Source organism: Megalops cyprinoides, chromosome 19 (genome assembly GCF_013368585.1).
Source record: "Megalops cyprinoides isolate fMegCyp1 chromosome 19, fMegCyp1.pri, whole genome shotgun sequence".
Lineage (NCBI taxonomy): Eukaryota > Metazoa > Chordata > Actinopteri > Elopiformes > Megalopidae > Megalops > Megalops cyprinoides.
Window position 1 is genome coordinate 6,817,243 of NC_050601.1, and position 20,790 is coordinate 6,838,032.

General features: G+C 48.3%; 1 protein-coding gene across 1 annotated transcript in view; it reads right to left on the reverse strand.

Annotated features, from left to right (window-relative positions):
- The window catches only part of LOC118794797 (protein shisa-8), a 36,924-nt gene extending 16,772 nt beyond the window's left edge, over nucleotides 1–20,152 (reverse strand). The window contains exons 1-2 of the mRNA XM_036553064.1: nucleotides 18,179–20,152; nucleotides 3,328–3,443 (exon numbers count right to left, since the gene is read on the reverse strand). Of these exons, the coding sequence (XP_036408957.1) occupies nucleotides 3,328–3,443; nucleotides 18,179–18,717 (655 nt within the window). The 5' untranslated portion in view covers nucleotides 18,718–20,152. The remainder of the gene's footprint in view (nucleotides 1–3,327; nucleotides 3,444–18,178) is intronic.
- Between the last annotated feature and the right edge of the window lie 638 nt (nucleotides 20,153–20,790).

Genomic DNA, 20,790 nt, shown 5'->3' on the forward strand with positions numbered 1-20,790 from the left:
ACATACACACACACACACTCACACACACACATATATACACACACACACACACACACACACACACACACACACACATACACACACACACACACACACACACACACACACACATACATACACATATACACACACACACATTTAGACAGAAACCACACACACACACATGCATGCAGTCATATAGACACAAATAACATACTTACACATACTCTCATATACACTAAAACTCAGATCACACAAATACAGAAATACTCATACTTTCAAACACACACACACACACAGACACACACGTATCTTAAAGGCCCAACTGCACAGCAGAACTCCAGAGTATTGTGCTATACATATACAACGCGTGTCCCCTAATGAGTGTTTACCATAATGAATTGGCACGGTATTGAAGCCTCCTATCCTTTTATTGTGCACCATGAGCATACATTTCTTTACCGGTTTTCACATGCTTTATGGCCATCATCCTCTGTCTTCATCCCAATATCATGCTGACGTTATTGTACTTCCGCTAAATTCATACTCGGATATTATTGGTTGCAAAAATGGTGAAGGTACAAAAATACAGAAGAAGAGAACAGAGACAGTGTTGATCAATTCGCCTATCAACATCACCTGGCCTCAAGCTCTAAGTGCCGGCAAAAATAACATTGAGATGAAGCCACCTTCATCTTTATTATTATCATCATCACGATCAGAAAAACCAGGAAGCTAAGCACTGGGAAATTTGGAAGACGAGTGGCTCTCCGTGGTGCTGAACATCTTCATAAGCTGATGCTAGGCTTTCAGAAAGGAGTCACATGCAAAGACACACACACACACACACACACACACAAGCATACAGCATCACATACATAGACATACATACACATATGCATGCACATATGCGTTCATAAACACATGCACACATGTACATATATGCACACACACGCCCACATTCTTAATTATGGACATATGCGTACACATGTGCAACTGCACACACACACACACACACACACACACATATGCTCACTCAGTGCGCCGTGCCACAGCACTGTGACAACCCTCAGGGCAGCTTCCAACACCAGCAGAACACTGCCCAGATGTCCTCTGTGCTGCCAAGAGCATGCACTGTGCAGCAACACACACACGCACACACACACACACGCACACACACACACACACACGCACACACGCACACACGCACACACACGCACATGCCTGTTCTACAGTGTTAAAGGGCTTTTTCATATTGCACATGCTTCCGAATGGTTCTTTCAGCTGTGGCACTGCACTGTGCCATCTGTCTGGTGCTTGCATGAGGCCCTGCCACAGGGTGTTACACGCTCCGCATGCACGCAGTAATGCTCTCTGTTGTTCCACACCGAAGCGATTTCCATGCGGCGCCGGCCAGCCCTTTTGGCACCGAGCACCGCAATGCGTTGACTGTCATAATTATGATAACAGTGTGTGGTGTGTGCTGACACCAGCATCCATCATTCGGGGGGAGCGTGAGTGTCCCCACGACACCCTGCCATGGCACCCCCACATCAGCACAGCAGCTCTTTTTCCGCTGCGGTCTGATCCCTCATCGTTCTCCTGCGGCCCTTCGCTTATTTTTCCCTCAGCTCCCCTCTCCTCCATCCCTCTCTGTCCTCCTCTCTCTCTCTCTCTCTCTCTGTCTCTCTCTCTCTCTCTCTCTCTGTCTCTCTCTCTCTCCCTGTTCTCTCCTCTCTCCCTTCGCCTCTACACCTCTCTCTTCCTCTGTGCTGGTTAATGAAGGCAGGCGTTTGGGGCAGGTTGGGTGGCTGGCGGCGGTACCAAATGAGGGCCAGGGGCGTGTGGCAGACAGACGGGCCACCCGCAACCCCCCCCCCCCCCCCCTTTACCTACCCCCACCCCACCCCCCCGGCCTGCTTCGTCAGCAGATCTCTGCTAATGACCACTTAATTAAACTCTAATTAAACCCAGCGCCAGGGCTCAGGAGATGGAGAAGGAGAGAGCATCTAGAGGCTGGAGAACAGAGAGGGAGAGAGAGGAATCACACCCAACTGTGGGGAGTGAGTTAAGGAGGGGGAGAGTGAGGGAGAGAAGGAGAAGGTGGAGGAGGTGAGAGAGGAGAGAGAGACAAGAGAGAGAGAGAGACAGGATGCAGGAGAGAGGAGAAAGTAAGGCAGGAAAGAGAAAGAGAATGAGATATAAGATGAGATGAGAGAGAGACAGAAGAGAGAGTAGAAAGAATGAAACAGGAGAGGGAGAAAGGGGAAGCAAGGGAGGGTGGGTCCGGGTACCTCTGATTTGCAGACAGACGGACTTCTCAGTTGTATCACCAGCAGGACTTGGACAGGGACACTAACAATAACATGTTAATGAAACACTATGAACCCGCGTACTTCCGTTAGCACCAGGAGTGGGAAGCCGTCAGATATGAGCATGTCCTTCTGGGTCTTTCGGACACGATGGCAGACGTGTATGTATTCATGAGTGAATGGGTGCGGTGTGTAATTACAGTCAACATGAGGACATTATTACTGACACTGACCCAGAGAGAACCCATGGGAAAGGTCCCTTGTTCCTCCCATTAAAAGGGAATAAAAGATGATAACCTTGAAGATGACCTTGTCTCTAATCCAAAAGAGAACCATCCGGTTCTGGTTCTGAGCGACATGTGTCTGATGTCACATTAAATCCTGGCCTGGGATGTGACATATATCCCTTCCTCCCTGTATTTTCAGCAGTGGTTTTAAATGAATGTTTTAAATGTTTACTTTTTTGGTTACAAACCATTACAAATTCATTCCAACAAACAGAAATTATGAGAAGAACAGAATGTGCAGTCAACAAAAATTCTTTCAGATAACCTTTACAGCTTTTGAGGAAAAGCTTGCATTCAGCAATATCTGTAAAATGTCAGAGTTCAAGTCCAATTAACGCATGGTTGAGCTCAACAATAAGTCTCCTGCGAGGCAGCTCACAGTGAGTGATGAACAATGCTCCGGGTATTAGAGTAAGACTCAACTTCAGGTGCAGGCTACATTCTCATTCAATGGTCACTCACTTAATGCTAAGATCACAGCGGTGTGGTCAGTGGTCACTGATTCATAGCTAAGATCACAGCGGTGTGGTCAGTGGACACTGATTCATAGTTAACATCACAGCGGTGTGGTCAGCGGTCACTACTTCAAAGCCAACATCACAGCAGTATGGTCAGCAGTCACTACTCCAAAGCCAACATCACAGTAGTATGGTCAGCGGTCATTAATTCAAAGCCAACATCACAGCGGTGTGGTCAGTAGTCACTAATTCCAAGCAGGCATTGCAGCAGTGTGCTAAGGGCTTACTCACCCGTGCTGTTGCGTAGCCCTCTGGTAGAGATTCCGTTACTCCCTATTGGAGGGTTGCCTCCTGTACCGTCCATGCCTGCCTCCCCACCTGGCTGTTTCAGGAGCTCTGTCAACGTTCTGCGAAAGAAGGAGAGGTACACTGTGATTCCACTCTGTAGAACACGCACACTGGCTCAACACTCTAGAACACACACTCTGACTTCACACTGTAGAACCCACTGATTCCAGACTGTAAAACTCAGATTCCACACTCTAGAACACACACACACTGATTCCACACAGTAGAGCATACACAGTGACACCATATTGTAGAACACACATGCTGACTCACCACTCTAGGACACACACACACACACACACACACACACACACACACACACACAGAGTCCTCAGTGTGGAACACACTAATTCCACACTGTAGAACATAAACCGTGACTCCATATGGTAGAGCGCACAAACAAATTCCAAACGGTGGAACACTCGCAGTGTAGTGGCAGCAACCCAATGAGTCATAGTGTAATAACAGATGAATGTGAAAGTGCTCTGTTCGCGCTGACGTGAATCTGCATTACCTCAGACCTGCAAAGAGAATGACCTCTTGCACAGCTGGGTCTCTATTACCACGCATCAGCCCAGTGCACACCAACCATGCGCTGACCGAGAGAGACCTTCAGCTACGTGATGCAATACACTCTGACTGACTATACATTACACAGAATGTCAATAGCACTCTGAATGTGGCACTGCTCCTTTTTTTCCCTAAATGTAATCGACCCCTTCTGGTTCCCCCACCCCCCCACCCCCCCACCCCCCCACCCCATACATATGTGACTGTGTCAAATCTCCCCACAGATGGTACTGGAAATCAAAATCGGACATCGGAGTTGTAGGGCAGCGGCAATCCTCACACACACACACACACACGCACACCCCGCCCGTCAGCTCGAGAGGCAGTCACATCCAAAATAAGGACATCCACACACACGGGGGACATCTCACACAAGACAACTGCCAAGCACAGATGTACCGACGCGCGAATATCACAGGGACAGCATATTTCATGCGCTCTTCCTCTCCATGAAAACACTCGAGGAGAGAGAGGCAAGACAGAACTATTTATGGACGTTCCTCCCAGTGAGCCAATAACGTTCTCCCAGCGTTACTTTGATGTTGTGGCAGTGTGATGCATAAGAACCGACAGCACCATCATAAGGATCCACACAACTAATTGGGTTATTATTTAGCCATAGCAAGTTGTGTATAGATACCATCTGTATGTAGTTCAGTTTCTCAAAATAGAACTTGCACAGCAAAAAAAAAAAAAAATTGAATTAATTAATGAATAAAATATAACCAGAATTTTTTTTTGTGCAACCTCATCCGCAGTAGCGTCAGCAAAAAAAAAAAAAAAAAAAAAAGTTCCTTTTCTAACCTGGAAAAATGAGCAAGAGATGGAAAGGGAGTTTGGCACCCAAGCCCAGGGAGTCATGGGATGTGGGCGGTCAGGATGACGAGATTGGATCCCGAAGCACCCCGCCGAACCGAGCCTCGTCTCTGCCGACCCCGCCCCCTGCGGGATCGGGGGTTCAGCCTGGCGCCCGCGCCGCCACAGGGTTGTGGATCCACGTGCTTGTGTTTATGAACTCGCGGCTACGAGCAGCACGGCGCTCTCCTGCAGCCAATAGCAGGCCTCTGAGCACGACGTGCCCATGGGTGCCTCCTCGCCCCGGCAGCGGCGGCGGTGCGCGGCGAGGTGGGAGAGCTGTAGCTCCGGCGGGAGCAAACTGCGAACGCTAAGCTCTTACTCTCTTTCCTGGACAGCTGGAGCCTAATTCACGAGCCGCTGAGTGCAGCTTCGCCGGATCTCCCTCTGCGCTCTCACCCTGCTCTACGCTGAGCATAGCCGATGCATGCCATGCGACGGGGGACCCCCGCTGTTTCACTGTCTGTCTCTGCCACTATAATGTATAAACACACACACACACACACACACACACACACACACACACACACACACACACACAGGGCCCCCCTGCCTCCTACCCCACCCCCCCATTCCCTGCAGAGAGGACTGCTAAAGTTGGGTTGAAAGCACACCAAAAGTACTTTCCAAACAAAATGAAATACAAGTAATTAGACCTTCAATGCAAAAAAATAAAACTTCTGCAACTGATTTCAGTTATTTATATCATTTCATTATTTTAGCGCCCCAGTGGTAAACGGCACAAAGCAGTCAACCTCCCTGATGTGCATATTAGTTATTTTGGTTGTATGTTTTTTTTTGTTTTTTTTTTTTTCTGGTTTTGCTTTTTCTCTCTATCTGTTTGCTGAGTTGACAGTGTTGACAGTTCTCTCTTGAAGTCTCCTTGATCAATAATTCACACCGGCGCCTCCTTGCTGCTGGTGTAACTCGCCAAATAGCGCCACTGCCAGACAGTGCCCCCGCCGAATAGTGCGGTCTCCTCCCCACGCTTCTGGCACTGAGAGCCACACTGGAAAAGCAGCCAGCGGGGTCCAATGTTGCAGCTGCCAAGAACTTGCCCCCAGCAGTTGTTTTGGCCCTGCAGCCACCTAGCGCAGTGTCTTCCATACTCGTATTGGACCTGACAGCTGCCAAATGATGTCCCTTGGCATCGTTATGTGTTTTTTGTGGACGTTGTGTGTGGATGCATGTATAGCTGCCATCACGTGATTCTTGTCATGGTGTCTTTTAGGTGGAAAGAAGTTTGTAAGTATGCACGTGTGTGAGTGTGCGTCTGTATGAGTGGGTTTAGCTCTTCCTCCTCCTTCTTCTTCTGACTCTGATGTATATCCTCTGCATTAATGAGGTGCCCTTCCCCCTGTCGTATCCTGCCCCCCCCCCCCCCCCCCCCGACCACAAGTGTGTGTCCCACCCCCTTCAGACCGTCATGCCATTAGTCAGCGCTGTCTGCCGGCGGAGACGATGACCAAGCGTAGACACGTTCCAGCGCTGCGCGCTCTCCGGTGCTGGGAGCTCACCTCCCACCGAGCACCAACCGGTGCTGGCTGTGGACACCAGGAGCAGACCTGCCTGCTCGGGATTAGGGTAATGTAAAAAATATTCACTTCCCATGTTTTGTTAAATGAATAAGACCCCTGGTGTGGACTGGTGGTCCTAGTTGCCTGCCCCAGGATGAATTACTATTTAATAACTAGTTATCGAGCTTCATCATTAACCTCCATAAAAGGTTGCTGGTTCAATTCCGTGCTGGAGCACTGGTGCTGTACCCTTGGGCCAGGTACTTAACCCAGCATTACCTCAGTAAATATTCAGCTGTATAAATGGATAACATGTAAAAATTGGAACCTATTTAAGTCACTCTGTAGAAGAACATCTACTAAATGCCAATAATGTAATGTCATGTAGTGTTTTTCATATCACTATTAGGATTAAGGTTATTGCTAAGGTTAGGGATGTCTTATGCTTGCACACAATCAGCATGGAGGAAGCTGCCTTTTTTGGCAGCCCTGCCTGTCTGAAGCCAGACCCTTTCTAGACAGCGCTCAGTGTGAGGTCCTACTGGCCCAACAGAGGATGACCTCTGAGCCAGTCAGCCAGCTCCCACTCACCGGCCACTGCTCACAATCCTCTAGCATCAGTCTTCAGAGAGCAGCAGCCAACCAACCCTGCTAAAGGACATCAGAGCAGCTTCACACTTGGGATCTAAACCTATGTCCTGCAGGCCAAAAATCCAATGAGCTCTGACTAGCCGTCACTCTTTAGAGAAGCGCTCCACAAAAACAGCATCGCACAGAGCTCTGCTGTAACCCGCGGTATTGTGCTGGAAACATCAGAGATCAATTACCATTCTGCCGGTAGTAATTGATCCACGGCACTCCGATAATGCCTGTATAATGCTTGTGACGTAACCGTTTTTAATCAACGGCGTTGACTTTGATGAATTAGCAATAACGATATTCACGCTCTGGGGCGCTGTTGGTTGTGTTTTAATCATATTGTAATTGTCTCCAAACATCAGCGATAGGAGGAGTGACCTGATGGCATGTTTAAAAAAGGGTTCCAGCTGCAGACGTGCTGGATAAGCCCTCAGAGTGGATAATGCTGTTCTTTCCCGGGCCACCCTGCAGTAACTGCAGGCTCGTTCTGGATTACAGCATGCTATCATCAGTAATCTTCTGTATTGTCCTGTATCATATCAAATTACGAGAAGGCGAGCCACAGCTCTCTAAACGCTCTGTAGCAATTGATTTGTCCTCCCATGTGAGAATTTCAGACATCCAATTAGTCACGCCTGCCCCCAGCATGTGTCTTATTGCACGGTTGTCACTGACCTAATGTCCATACACACGCACGCACACACACACACACACACACACACACACACACACGTACGCACACACTCATGCGTGTAGACTCGCATGCACAGAGAATTATGCTGCGCAGTTCACAAACTACCTAATATCAGCCAGTTACAGTCACGCTGCTATTGCTGATGACCATATGCATATACAAGCTCACAGACCGCCAGTGTCTGCTCTCGCAGCAGAAAGCACAACTCACACACAATCTGCAGGAACACCCACTGTGTGAATTCAATTCAGCTTCAGTGCTAAGTAGGAAAATTCTCTTCCCAGATCTCCGGGTGGAACTTCAAATTAGGTATAAACACATAGAGAAATATTCACTCATAACATGAATCTCCCTCCCTCCTTTCTCTCATTCTCTGTTTCTCTTTCAAATTGTCTTTTGAGCCATAAGACATTGTCTTTTTTTGTGACTCTGATTATATGCTTTTTCTAGCCTCCGTTGATGTCTTTTTTTTATTGATGTTTTATTAATGTTAATTCATCCACTTGCATTTTTAAACTTGCATTGGCTGGATCTCTTTCAGAGTAACTGCAGTATAATTTCCTTGCTCAAAATGGGCTTGCTATGACAGTAACGTGTGTATTGATAAATCGCTTGTCAATGACCAATGACATTACGCAGCATCGTTGAAAAATGAATATCTGAGAGTGACCTCTTATAAGCTGACAATTAACCTTGTCCTGTCATCTTTAATCTTCAACCTCTCTCTCTCTCCTTCTCTCTTTCTCTCTCTCTCCTCCCCCTCTCAAACTCTTTCACTTTCTGACCACGTTCACATGCAGGCAATATTCCAAGTACTTGAGCATTCCAAATATCAGTATTTGAATATATATTCTAATTATACTCTTTGCGTGTGCATATCTTTAATATTTGATGAATCATCACCAGTAATAATCAGATAAGCCTTTGCATCTTCAAATATCAGGCAGACTCTTGTGAAATATTTTGACTCTGCCCACACATATAACAGACTAGAAGGACAAGCATGGTAGAAATATATTCACAAACCCACACATGCTGCAATTGCCGTTCAGACGTGTTTGCCTTTATTTGCTGCCTTCTTGAAAGGTTTTCAAAAGTTCACTTGCCAGTTACTTTCATAATGAATAACTGTCTTTAGATTTGCACCTCTGTGCACTTTTTACTGGGAATGGACTAAGCATTCTGAATGCTTTACAGGACTAGTTCTGAATCTAATGGAACATTTTTGGAATGGAAAAACAATGATGGAATTATTATTAGTAGTACTGTTATTATTGTATTCATATTATTATTGTTTCCTTCTCTGGCAGAATGGTGAGAACATTTGTTAATTAATTAATTTTCTTGCCAGCTTTTTTGATCCAAACATTCTCTAAAAGAAAAAAAAATAGTGTTTTAGTTTGGAGTATCACAGTCACTGGAATATCACAGAAGATCAGAACAGGAAGAGGTGTTCAAGAGGATGCTGGAAAGGTGTTAAAAGACTTGATCTCTGTGTGCATTATCGAGTCCCATTACTTTAAAGTGGCAGGTTATTAAGTACATTGTGGTTAACATTTGGGGCATTGATGTTGTACAGGATGGATTTGCAACTGCAAAACTTGAATATGTTATTTTCCCAAAAATAAGAACAATGTATGCTGTTCTGAATGAACGTATAGTACAAAGTGAATGATTTAGTGTTCTCTCGTTCTCTCGCTCGCTCTCTCTCTCCCTCCTTTTCTCTCTCCCTCTCTCTCTATCTCTCTCTCTCTTTCCCTCTCCCTCTCTCTCCCTCTCTATCTCTCTCTCTCTCTTTCCCTCCCTCTCTTTCTTTCTCTCTCTCGCTCTTGCTCTCCCTCTCTCTCTTTCTCTCTCCCTCTCTCTCTCTCTCTCCCTCCCGCTCTTTCTCTCTCCCTCTCTCTCTATCTATCTCTCTCTCTCCCTCCCTCTCTTTCTCCCTCTCTCTCTGTCTCGCTCTCCCTCGCTCTCCCTCTCTCTCTCTCTCTCCCTCTCTCTCTCTCTCTCCCTCCCGCTCTTTCTCTCTCCCTCTCTCTCTATCTATCTCTCTCTCTCCCTCCCTCTCTTTCTCCCTCTCTCTCTGTCTCGCTCTCCCTCTCTCTCTCTCTCTCTCTCTCGCTCGCTCTCTTGTGTTATGTGTGCTGTTTAGTCGTGCTCAGCTACACCTGTCAGCTCAGATCAGGGCTCTGAAGCAGCAACATGACAAACTGTCCTCTGATTCAGTCACACACACACACACACACACATTCACACACACGCTCCACACTTACATTCACACTCACACTCACACACAGACACTCTGATACAAAAATGGATACGCACATACAGAAACACACAGACGCATGCACACACACACATAGTCTCACACACGCATTCACACACATGGAAAGGAGCATACAGATACATACACACATACAGAGGCACACAATCACACACACATACACACACACACAAAGGACACATACTAATGTGCCCAGAGACACAGACACACTCACGAAAGGGGACACACACATATTGAATCACCCAGCCCATGTGCATATCACCACACACAATCAATGGTGTGGCCTCCTTTTAAGATAAGAAAACCCATACATACAGAAACATGCAGATCCATCAAAACGAGACACGCAAAATCACAAACATACACACACACACACACACACACACGCTGACAGACAGACACACCCACCCCATGTGCAATCAATCACTGATTCCCACCTAGGTGGATGGTAGCACAAAAACTCACACACACAAACTGACATACAAGGACATAAAGCATTCAGGGACCAACACAGCTAAGGTTTAATGTGCACAATAACACGCCCACCATAAAAAACGTCCCCTGTCTTTCCGTCACCCTGGCTCCACCTAGAATCCCTTCAAAACAACCCTCCCCCTCTCTGTCATACACTCCCTCCCTCTCTCTAAGTGGCATTTGTCCCTCCTGTTTAGCTGCTGATAATGTATGCTGTCATTAATAGGATGTATGGCCACTTTTGCAGGGAACGTTGTGGATACCTCAGACTCACAGTCAATTTCGGTTTATGCGTCAGGATTCCTTACCGCTATTTATTTGAGCAGAATTTGCACGCTCGGGTCAATTTGTCTTGGGATTGATAGTGAATTGTAAGTGCACCTTCCTTTCATCCGCTTCAGAGCTGCGAACACCCGAGGTGCGAAACCCCAGGGCTTTCAGGCGGAGTGCCCTCCATTTTAATGCATGCTAATCTCTACAGCCAGGGTGACGTGCAGCAGCGGCGGGTGTGTCACAGAGCTGAGAGGAAAGTAATCTACATGATGTATATGCGTTGCAGGAGTGGTGACGCTCGCACACACGCTGCGAGCTCGGACCTGTTGTACGGCTCGCGTACGCGCGGCCCTCCACCTGTTGTGTAAAAGCCGCGCTTCCCGGTCTCCTTGCTCCTCGCTTGGGAGCGAAGCACGTTACCCACACGCTCGTGCGGCTGCAGGGCTTGAGACGTCACAGTGGGGCCGCCGAAAAAGTACACTGAGCGCATGTATTTTTTTTCTGAACGGGAAATAAGAGGTAGAAGAAGAAGCCCAGTTCTGAGAGCAATGATTGGTATGTCAGGGTGTGTGAGTCAGGGGGCGGGGCCTTTCTCAGCCTGTCAGGGTGCTGGGAGGGGGGGGTTATGTAAATGTTGCAAAATGCTCATTGTTGGGAATCAGATGGGGGGGGGGAGTGAAAGCTGATGGCTCACAAACATGAATGGCTGAACGCCCCCCCCCAACTCACACACACAGTTACACCACTGATAGAAAAATGGATACACACATACACACACACACAGACAAGTGTGCCAGCCGCTTTCTGATGTCATCTCACGCGCTCACAGCTCGGATTCACTGGCAACCCCTGTGGAATTAAAAGGGAGGTGTAGGAGTAGCTAGTAAGTGATGTCGCGGAAGGAGGGGTGCCATCGTGTGCCATAGGATTTACACATTCCTCCCGTTCATGACGATATAACGCACCTCCAAAGCAGACGCTCATTTTCTTTCCATGTGTTAGCTTTGCACTCTGTGACTCACGTCTTTTCCTCTTTTTTCTGTCTTAAAAATAGGAATAGTCACATTATGGCCCTGCAGTAAAAGGCGGGGGGGGGGGGGGGGCAGGGTAGGCGTGTTGCTCATTGTGGAACGCGCACAGACGAGGCGAGTTGAGCATCCCGCTAACGTTCTGAAAATGTCCCGCTAACATTCCACTAATGTCCCGCCCTCTCCAACAGCAGCAGTAAAGTCAAGGCCCTTCTGTGGCCGAGTCCCAAATCATATTATCCAGCTTCTAAATATCTTCACTCCCCTAAAGAGGCGGCAGTGTAGCATAGTGGTAAGGAGCAGGGCTCGTAAACAAAAAGGTTGCTGGTTCGATTCCTCATGGGGGCACTGCGGCTGTACCCTTGGGAAAGGTACTTAACCCACAATTGCCTCAGTATATATCCAGCTGTATAAATGGATAACGTGTGAAAACTGTAACCTGTGCAAGTCGCTCTAGATGAGAGCATCCGCTGAATGACAGTAATGTAGCGTAATGTAATGTAGAGACACGGCAGCAGCGCATGCACAGCGGTCTGACGGCTGTGTTCTCTGCATGATGACCCTGTTTTTGTGCTGCAGGTCTTGGTGGAGTTCCTCCCCCCCCCCCAGTGTGAGTATTGTATTATACTGCGCCTGGCTCATGCCCAAGGGTGCAGCACGGCTCCATAAGCCCGGATCTGAGGCTTCAACCTGCCAATGGGGGGAAACCTCGGACGTCTGTCCCGTGAATGCTTCACGCCGCTATTGTCATCGCTAATGCGGCTGGAATCCAAGTTGCGGCGCGCTAATGAACTTCGTTTCATCTTAGTTAATGCGCGGCCTCTCTGGTCGGATGAAGGTGATCTGTGGATCTCCCTGTGGGAACATCCTGCTGGGCCATTCCACCAAACCCCCCCCCCCTTCACATGACAGGGTCCCGCTGGGATCCTCCTGCACCCGCTTCCTAACATACGTCCCCGCGGGAACGGTCACCAGGGGTGCCGAGGGGCCAAACCAGGCAAAGACAGAATGACAAGCTGGCACAGGCTCTGAGGGTCTGGGAATGCAAGCAGTTGGCGTCACACACAAACACACTTGTGTTGACAACAGTGAGGAGCAGAGCGGGAGGCCAGAGAGGCTGCTCTTGCGAGAGAGAAAGAGAGAGAGTAAATGAATGACATTCCCTTCTGCGAGGTAAATGGAAATCGTAAAAGCCGCCAGCCAGCGCGAGTGCGCATTTGCCTAAGTGCTCGATTCTCCCTGTTTGAAACCGCGCGTGGGGCGGGGCTGTGGGGTGCTGGATTGATGTCTTGTGCCTGCGCCTAATTGGTTGGTCGCGGTGCAGCAAAGGGAAAAATAGAGACCGTTCTGTCTGAGTAACTCGATTGGAAGCCACGGCGACTGCAGCGCCCCCTCCCCCCCCCCCCCTTCCGAACACGCGTGCAGCAGCGCTCAGACATCCCTCTCCAGTGCACCGAAATCTTCCCTACAAATCTGTCACTCTCATCACTTCCTTGCCCTTGGCTCAGCCGGCCCGTCAGACATCCTCCCTGCTTTAAAAAGCGGTTAAGGAGCCGGCGCCGAGGAGGAAGGAGGAGCGAGAGAAGCAGAGAAAGACAAAGAAAAGCGCCCGTTCTCTCAGAACTAACCCTCCAGGCAGAGCTACAGTTTACCAGTGCCAGTGCATCTCCTATCTGCCTTTGTTTTGTTTTTTTTTTTTTAAATACAACATAACTGTACAAATGAAAAGGGAGAGGGTATTACTGAGAAGAGAGAAACAGGGGGTAAGAGAGATGGGATGGGGGCGGCTGGGGATGGGGGGTGGGGGTTGATTCGAGAGCCGGAGAGCACGCTTGGTACAGAGCCATCTCTAACAAATTGCTACAAGTCAGTGGCTGATTTTCTGTCACTCTGGCTGGCGTGAGGTGTCAGTCGGGAGTGCACCCATTACCCGAGCCATTCGGGTGAAAAACGCCCCTACTGGAGCGAGAACGCCCCACACCCTCACGTCCCCCATGCTCCCACGTACGCTTCCGCCCTCTCCCCAAATCTAACCCTCCGACAGGGTAAGTGTCCTTTCCCACCATCTCTTTGCCACGTCTTTGTGGAGAGTAACCTAGCCCTGCATCTCGTTTCAGCTCTGTCTCTGCCCCCGGGCTTCTTTTGCCATGGGCAGCTCCGTTACACATAATGGAAAGTGTGCGTATCCATGCAGGCCTGATACACGTTATTCTCTATTGATCTGATCAATGTTGGAGCAGTGAGGAAGGACGCAAGAGAGTTTATCTTGCGGTTCATCTCGCGTTTCTTTTGAATTTGAGTTTGCAGGATCACGCTTGGCTGGATCTTAGCCGTGTACTTTACTCAGGTCCTCACAGCCTTGTTGTGCTGTAATTTGACCTGCTTTTCTGACCAGAAAGTGTAGTGAAATATCCAGTGACACTTTTTTTTTTTCCTCTCAAAGCACAGGTGCATACTTTTTGATCAATGAGTTGTGGCGTCTGTTACCCTAAATATTCTGCATAGTAGGAGAGAGGCCTTATTTTCTTTTTTTCTTTTTTTTTGGAAATACTATGAGGAGATTGTTTCCCTGGTGTTTTGTGGCACACACATCAACACGATCCACCGGTCCACTCCGCTGCACTAAGGCTAGACGGACAGCTCTGATGGCACCCCTGCCGGTTCCAGTGCTCTGTGCTGGACTGGCTCTGTGCTCGCCTGCTCTGGGCCCGGCTGTGCTGCACTGTACAACCGTTCTTGCCTGTGCTGAGACATGATAAGGCTGTGCTGTGTGGCTAATGGGAGGGTGCGGGCACGGGTGGGGGGGGGGGTAGGGATGGGGGGAGGGGGGGGGGGGGGCAGATGAAAGGAGAGGAGCTCGCTGTCCCAGAAGCCCTGCCTCAGCTCATTACCTCTGAACCAGGGGGACGCCCAGAGCACCGCCGGGACACCACCGAGAACGCGGCCCCGCTTTCAACAGGAGAGCCGCACTTTCTGCCGCCTCCACCCCCACTCCTCCAAGAGTGGAGATGGGGATGGAGGAGGAGCAGAAAGGAGAGAGAGAAGGATTACGTGGTGGTGGGCGGGGGGGGATGGGGGGCGTATGCAGAAAGGGCGATATCGCTGATAAAAAAAGATGTAGTGAGAATACGCAGTGGGATGAACCTGGATTCTGAAGAGGTATGAACTAGTGGTTAAGAAGGTTTAATTAGAGAGCTGCTATGGCCGGCAGTGCGTGTGAGAGAGAGTGAGAGAGACAGAAAGAGATGGATAGAGAGAGAGAGAGAAAGCAGGTGTGGGAGAAAAGCGCAAAACGCCTGCCTCACCTAACACACTACCAGATGGAGTGTATTCTGAATTCATGCTCTGGGCATGTTCTATTGTAAGACACTTAATGAAAACATCATGAAAACCAAAATGGGTGGAGCTATCATGTGCTGCTAAGGGTTGCTTGATTGCCTGACCAATCATTCTGTTTTGCTATGGAGAGAAAGGTCATTTGAGTGTTTCTTAGGAGTCAGTTACTGACAGCATGCGATAGCTCCATCCACAATGGGATGAAGTGTTGTTCTCTCATCACTACACTACATCACACAAAACACACAGTTTAAATCAGCGAAGCCGTGAATGTGTATGTGATGAGAATTGACTTTCCTTTTGTACACAATGCATCAGCTGCCACTATTTCAAAAGCCAGCAGGTCAAGAGACTTTTTTTTCTCCATTAATATGACACACAATTCATCGTGCATAGAATAGAACTGCTGTCTAATGAGCAGACCTGTCAGTGAGCCATTAGCTAATTTGACTTAGCAATTAAGTTTGTTTAAAGACAGGACCACACCCTCGTGAATCAGTGTATGCTGCATATGATAGGACATTAGGAACAAGTTCACATACATCATTGATGAAAAAAAACATGGTATTATCTATTTGTAACATCCTTAGAACCTATGTTAATGCAATCAAATCTACCGTGGGAGTTATAACTGTATCTATCAATGCTCTATGGGGGAAAAGAGAAAAGTGGTGATTTAACAGTAATAAGATTGTTCAGATTGTTATGAATTGAGGTACCATTACATTGATGCCTGTGTGTATTTTAGAAACTACATTGTTCTAAGTTTCTACAAATACACATATAGATCGGAGACAATAGAAGCTTTTTGTAGAAGGGAAATTTTAAGCAGCGGTTCCATGAACATGCATCCATGAGGGAATGATTACTGTGCCCCTAAAAAATTAAAAATGCCTGAAATATTAGGGAACATTTACCACCAGTTTCTGTTCATTTTTATCTCAGAGAAAGTCACACGTTTTCCATCTGCACGAATCAGCCATGGATATTCAGGGAATTAGCTACATTAAGCTGGTCTGACACATCAATAATTCTCAAACCAGGTCTGGCAAATAAGCCTATCAAAGAACGTGTTGCATATTTAATATTGACGCATCGAGTTTTTTGTTTGACGCGCCGGGTACAGGCGCAGATGACTGAAGCAGAGCTCACCAGCACAAACGCATCTGCATTGGTGGAGGGTGGCAGCGAGGCCCGGGATGTGTTTTAATCTCACAGTTTGAATGGATATCAGAACTGCTGCAGTTCAGATTAATGTATCTGTTGTCAGAATCAAATCAGGCAGCTGAAATAAGAGGAAAGAAAACCACATTCTCACACACACACACACACACACAAACTGCCTGGCTGTTTCTGTTCTGTCAGAGAAGATTCAGCCACAAGATTCAACACTTTCTCTGCAAAGATATCTGTGTGCATTACAATGCATACTCACAAGTATGGGAACACAATACACACACATGCACAATATTGTAATACACACAAATACTCTGGTTTTAAATACAAGCTCACAAACAAAAGCACAATCAAAGATTCTGCTGTAAACACACTCATACATTAACTGTGATATAAATGCGTTTTCACAGACAACAGTACCTACAAACACATGTACACACACACACACACACACACACACATACATTCCGGGGTGTAAAGACAAACTCACATTCATACATTGTGAATGTAATTGTACAGCTGTAGATTCACTCTTTAGGGTACACATTCATGAACAGGCACACACACTGTCATAAACACAAACGCACACAGCAGCACAGACACACAAGGGGGTGGGGGGGGGGGGGGGGGGTGGAGTCTGAAAGTCATACCACAACATCTGCAGCAGAGGACGTTTCATTGTTGAACATTTTGTGCTGGGTACTTTCAGCTGTTTTTTTTTTTTTGATTTGCAAGTATTGCATCATAAATGGCCTTAACAAGAGGATCTTTGGTGACTAGCAGCGTTGCAGTTTTCCACAGACATTCTCAGCAGCATCGCTCCACCAATTCTCAGGATCAGTTTTGGGCTCAGGGCAATCGGGGGGGGTGGGGGGGGGGGGGGGGGGGGGGGGGGGGGGGCAGCGTGAGTTTGCCAAAGTTTTCTCTCCCTGTAAAGCAAGCGCTTCGACCTCTAGATGCTCCTTGTCTGTGTGTCGGGCAGCGGAGCTCATCAGCCTCGCTCTGCCCCCCGTGCCTGGAGGAAGGCAGTGTGTGTTTTAGTGCTCCTACAACCTTCAGATAGGGGTCCCTGTCAATCGATGCGGCTGACGACTCCGACGAGCCCTGTCGGCATGATTGTGTTTCACTAACTGATCAATAGGGTACCACCTTCTGCCCGTCCGCTGCGCAGGACAGCAGCCTGAAACAGCGGGTGGGGAATAACAACCGTACTCTGCACCGTGGTGAATCTCTGTAAATTGTGTTCGGCCCTGCGGCTGGACAGAGCACCTTTCCTGCCCGTTCTGTCATCGCATGCCTGGGTACTGCGGGCAGCTGGGAGTGGCGGTCCGGGGTTCGATTAGCGCCACAGATCATTTTCAGTCTCATCCCCGTTCCCCCCCGAAAACAGAGATGAGACACCCAGAGAGAGCCACGCGCGACCGCCCGTCCCCTCTCTTTCCTTCCTTCTTCATCATTTTTTCCCCCCTGCGAGCTCAACCGATCCCTCGTTTTACTCCTTTCTTATGTTACGGTTTTTTCCACTAATGCTCGCTCACTCGCCGCCACCACCCCCCCCCCCCCCGGCCCCGCCCTCCTGCCTCTAGACCAGAGTCAGTAATGGCACTGGCACGGGTCCAACTGGAATCAATAATCCACACAAACTACCCCCCTCCCAACCCCCCCCCCCCAACATCTCCTGGAACTCAAAAAACATCACCCAAAACAGACTCGCTCTCAACAGGGTGCACTCTGGCCACATTCGGTCCCTGAAGACCTCTCCCATCTCCTGATGGCTTTGTTCCCCCAAGAAGCCACCGCTTCCTTTATGAACTAGCCCAGACATTAGATGTATGTGAACTCCCTTTATGAGCTGGCTCACTTGTGGCCCCCTAACCCCTAACCCAAAAAAGCCACCGCTTCCTTTATGAACTAGCCCCTGGCTCTTTCGTGGCCCCCCAGCCTTGCTCACCTGGAGTTGGTCATGTCGGTCTGGCCGCCCTGACTCTTCTCCAGTCCGAGCTTGGTGAAGATGCCCACCAGCACCATGATGGCCACTACCCCGCAGATGATGTAGACAATCATGTGTGTGCGGTCCCGGTCGGGCTCCTCCTGGACCTCGGTGACGGGCGACGAGGGCTTGCCGGTGTTGGCCCAGACGGGCGTGTCGTAGTTGGAGCAGGACGTCTGGTCCAGCCGGTGCTGCTTGAACTGGCAGCAGAAGCGGTAGAAGCAGGAGCCGCAGCAGAACAGGTAGATCCCGGCGTTGCAGTTGAAGGGCGGATCCCACTGGCCCATCACGTCGTAGTAGCCCCAGCAGCGGCTGCCCGAGGACGGGTCCTCCGTCTCCACCGCAGGCGTCGACAGGGTGACCTCCGGGCTGCTGGAGGGTCCCACCGTCTGATTGGCTGCCTGTCCGTCCACTTCCGCCTGTTTGCCGTTCTGGGCCAGAGCGGCTGACCCCAGGAGCAGGGCGACGACCAGGCAGAGAGGAGCAGGATGGACAGCCATGTCAAGCTAACCGTCCAGGAAAACGTCAACAAAAGTTGAGCAGGTGGGTGTCTAGCACAAAGCCCGAGTGAGGCTCAGTTCAAAGGAAATCCAGGTGTTAGCCTCACATAGGGGCAAAAAAAGAAAAATTAAAAATGAAACGGTCTTTGGGGGATTTAAAAGACAGAAAACAAATCACAGTTCAAAAGCGCTCCAGGATTCGCGCAATATTGAACACGGCCATTTAAAACATTCAATTAAATTTTGATAGTCATTTAAATATTTTCATGCAAGCAGCTCAATACTCAGAAACTAATAAGCGGGCAAGACAGAGACAATGCAAAAAGACCTAGCAGCACAAATCAATTGTGAATTGACAGAAGTTCATAAAGCATGACAGGAGGGATTCATTTGATTAATGAGATTGTGAAGAGATTGTTAGAACTCAGCAAAATCCAGTAAGTTGTACAGTAGAGTACTCCAGTAGAGCAGTGCTGCCTGGACAGGAATGATCCTCCAGCATTGTTATATTCCAGTAACGATTGAGACCTCAGTCGTAATCCACCAATCCGAGATCCTGACAGCTGCATCAGAAAAAAAAGAGCTGTGCCTTCATGTGTCTGATCTTTTCTCAAAGGTAGTGTCAGATGGGAGAGACCAGTCTGACAGAAACAACTGTTTGTGGGGGGGGGGAAGGGAAGAGAGGAAGAGCCAAACTGGGAATATGACGTATAATCCACTTATCACTCCCCTGAAAAATGTGGCTTTGCGTGAGTTTGTTTGGATTTTGTTTCTCTTGTTTTTGGATGCCTTAATCCCTGTGTAGCGTGTTCAGTTTTTTCCAGAATTTTTAAAATCAGCATTCAGTTCTCCTTTGTTTTCAGTTGCCATATATTGTTTTTTTTAATCAGTTCAGATTCCAGTTGTTCCCTTCACACCATGACAGATTTGTTTGTGATTTTAGCCTGAAACGTCTCTTCTTCTCAGCCCAGCTTGCAGCTTATTTCACAAACCCAGGCCAGCTAAGAGTTTCTGTTTGTTTTCCTTTGCAGCGGCCGAAGAGCATGCAGCATTTTGTTTTGAAATGAGGTTGAATTTCACGTGGCACACAGCAAATCCGTACGAGTTTTCCCACAAAAACTTCTTTCAGACGCCCTCGGCGTCCGCTGGGCGAAGTCCAAACGCGAGTTTCCCTCCAGGCCGGTTTCCCCTCGAGGACGTGCTTGAACGGGGTCCTCGCCCCGGTTCAGAGTCTGGTCCGCGGGCTACGGGGCCACAAGTGCTGCCCGAAAACGCAACTTTTCCGCGCCAGAATCCTCTCAGCTCATGGACGACCCCCTGCCCTTCCAGCCTCCTGGCACGGGCGAGTGAGCGGGAACACACAGAGCCCAGCTGGTTCCTGCCTTCACGCCCGCTGCGTGCTGGTGCTGCTGTCCGCAGCTTCCATTGTTGTTGTTCTTGTCTTTTTTTCTTAGTTTTTTTTTTTTTTTTTTAGTTGTGCTCCTCCTAGCTCACGTTGTTTTGTATTTTTTTTTTTAACGTGTAGCTCTTTTTCTTCTCATTCACCCCTTGCTCGGTCTCAGCTACCCCCTCTGTATTCTTCAGCTTGCCTCTCGCACCGTCACGCTGTCCTTGAGTGCAAATAAACACATTTATCTGTGAAATATGAAGGTGCTTCTATGCGTGCGGGATTATGCCTATTGATTAACCTCAGTGATTCCCCCCCCTCCTTCACGTTTCATTTGCACTCTCTCAACCTGCACACAGCGCACCCCATCCTGGCCTTGCCCAAAAACAACAACAAAAAACACAATATCTGTAATCCTGTTTTAAAGATGCCACCAAAAAAAAATTAGAGCAGCAAAAAAAGATAACTGTGTTGTTTTTGTTGTATACCTCTTTTATGCAGTCCGTTTATACCAAAGAATTATTTTTGCCATTGCAGATACCAGCAGTCACATGCCACAACGAAGATGCACCAAACTAAGCTCACAATTGTATGACTGAGAGCTGCAAAGTCCTTTCCCCAAATGCAGCTCTCTGAAAAACAGGCATATAATGATATATATATATGAATAGGTATGTTATATATAT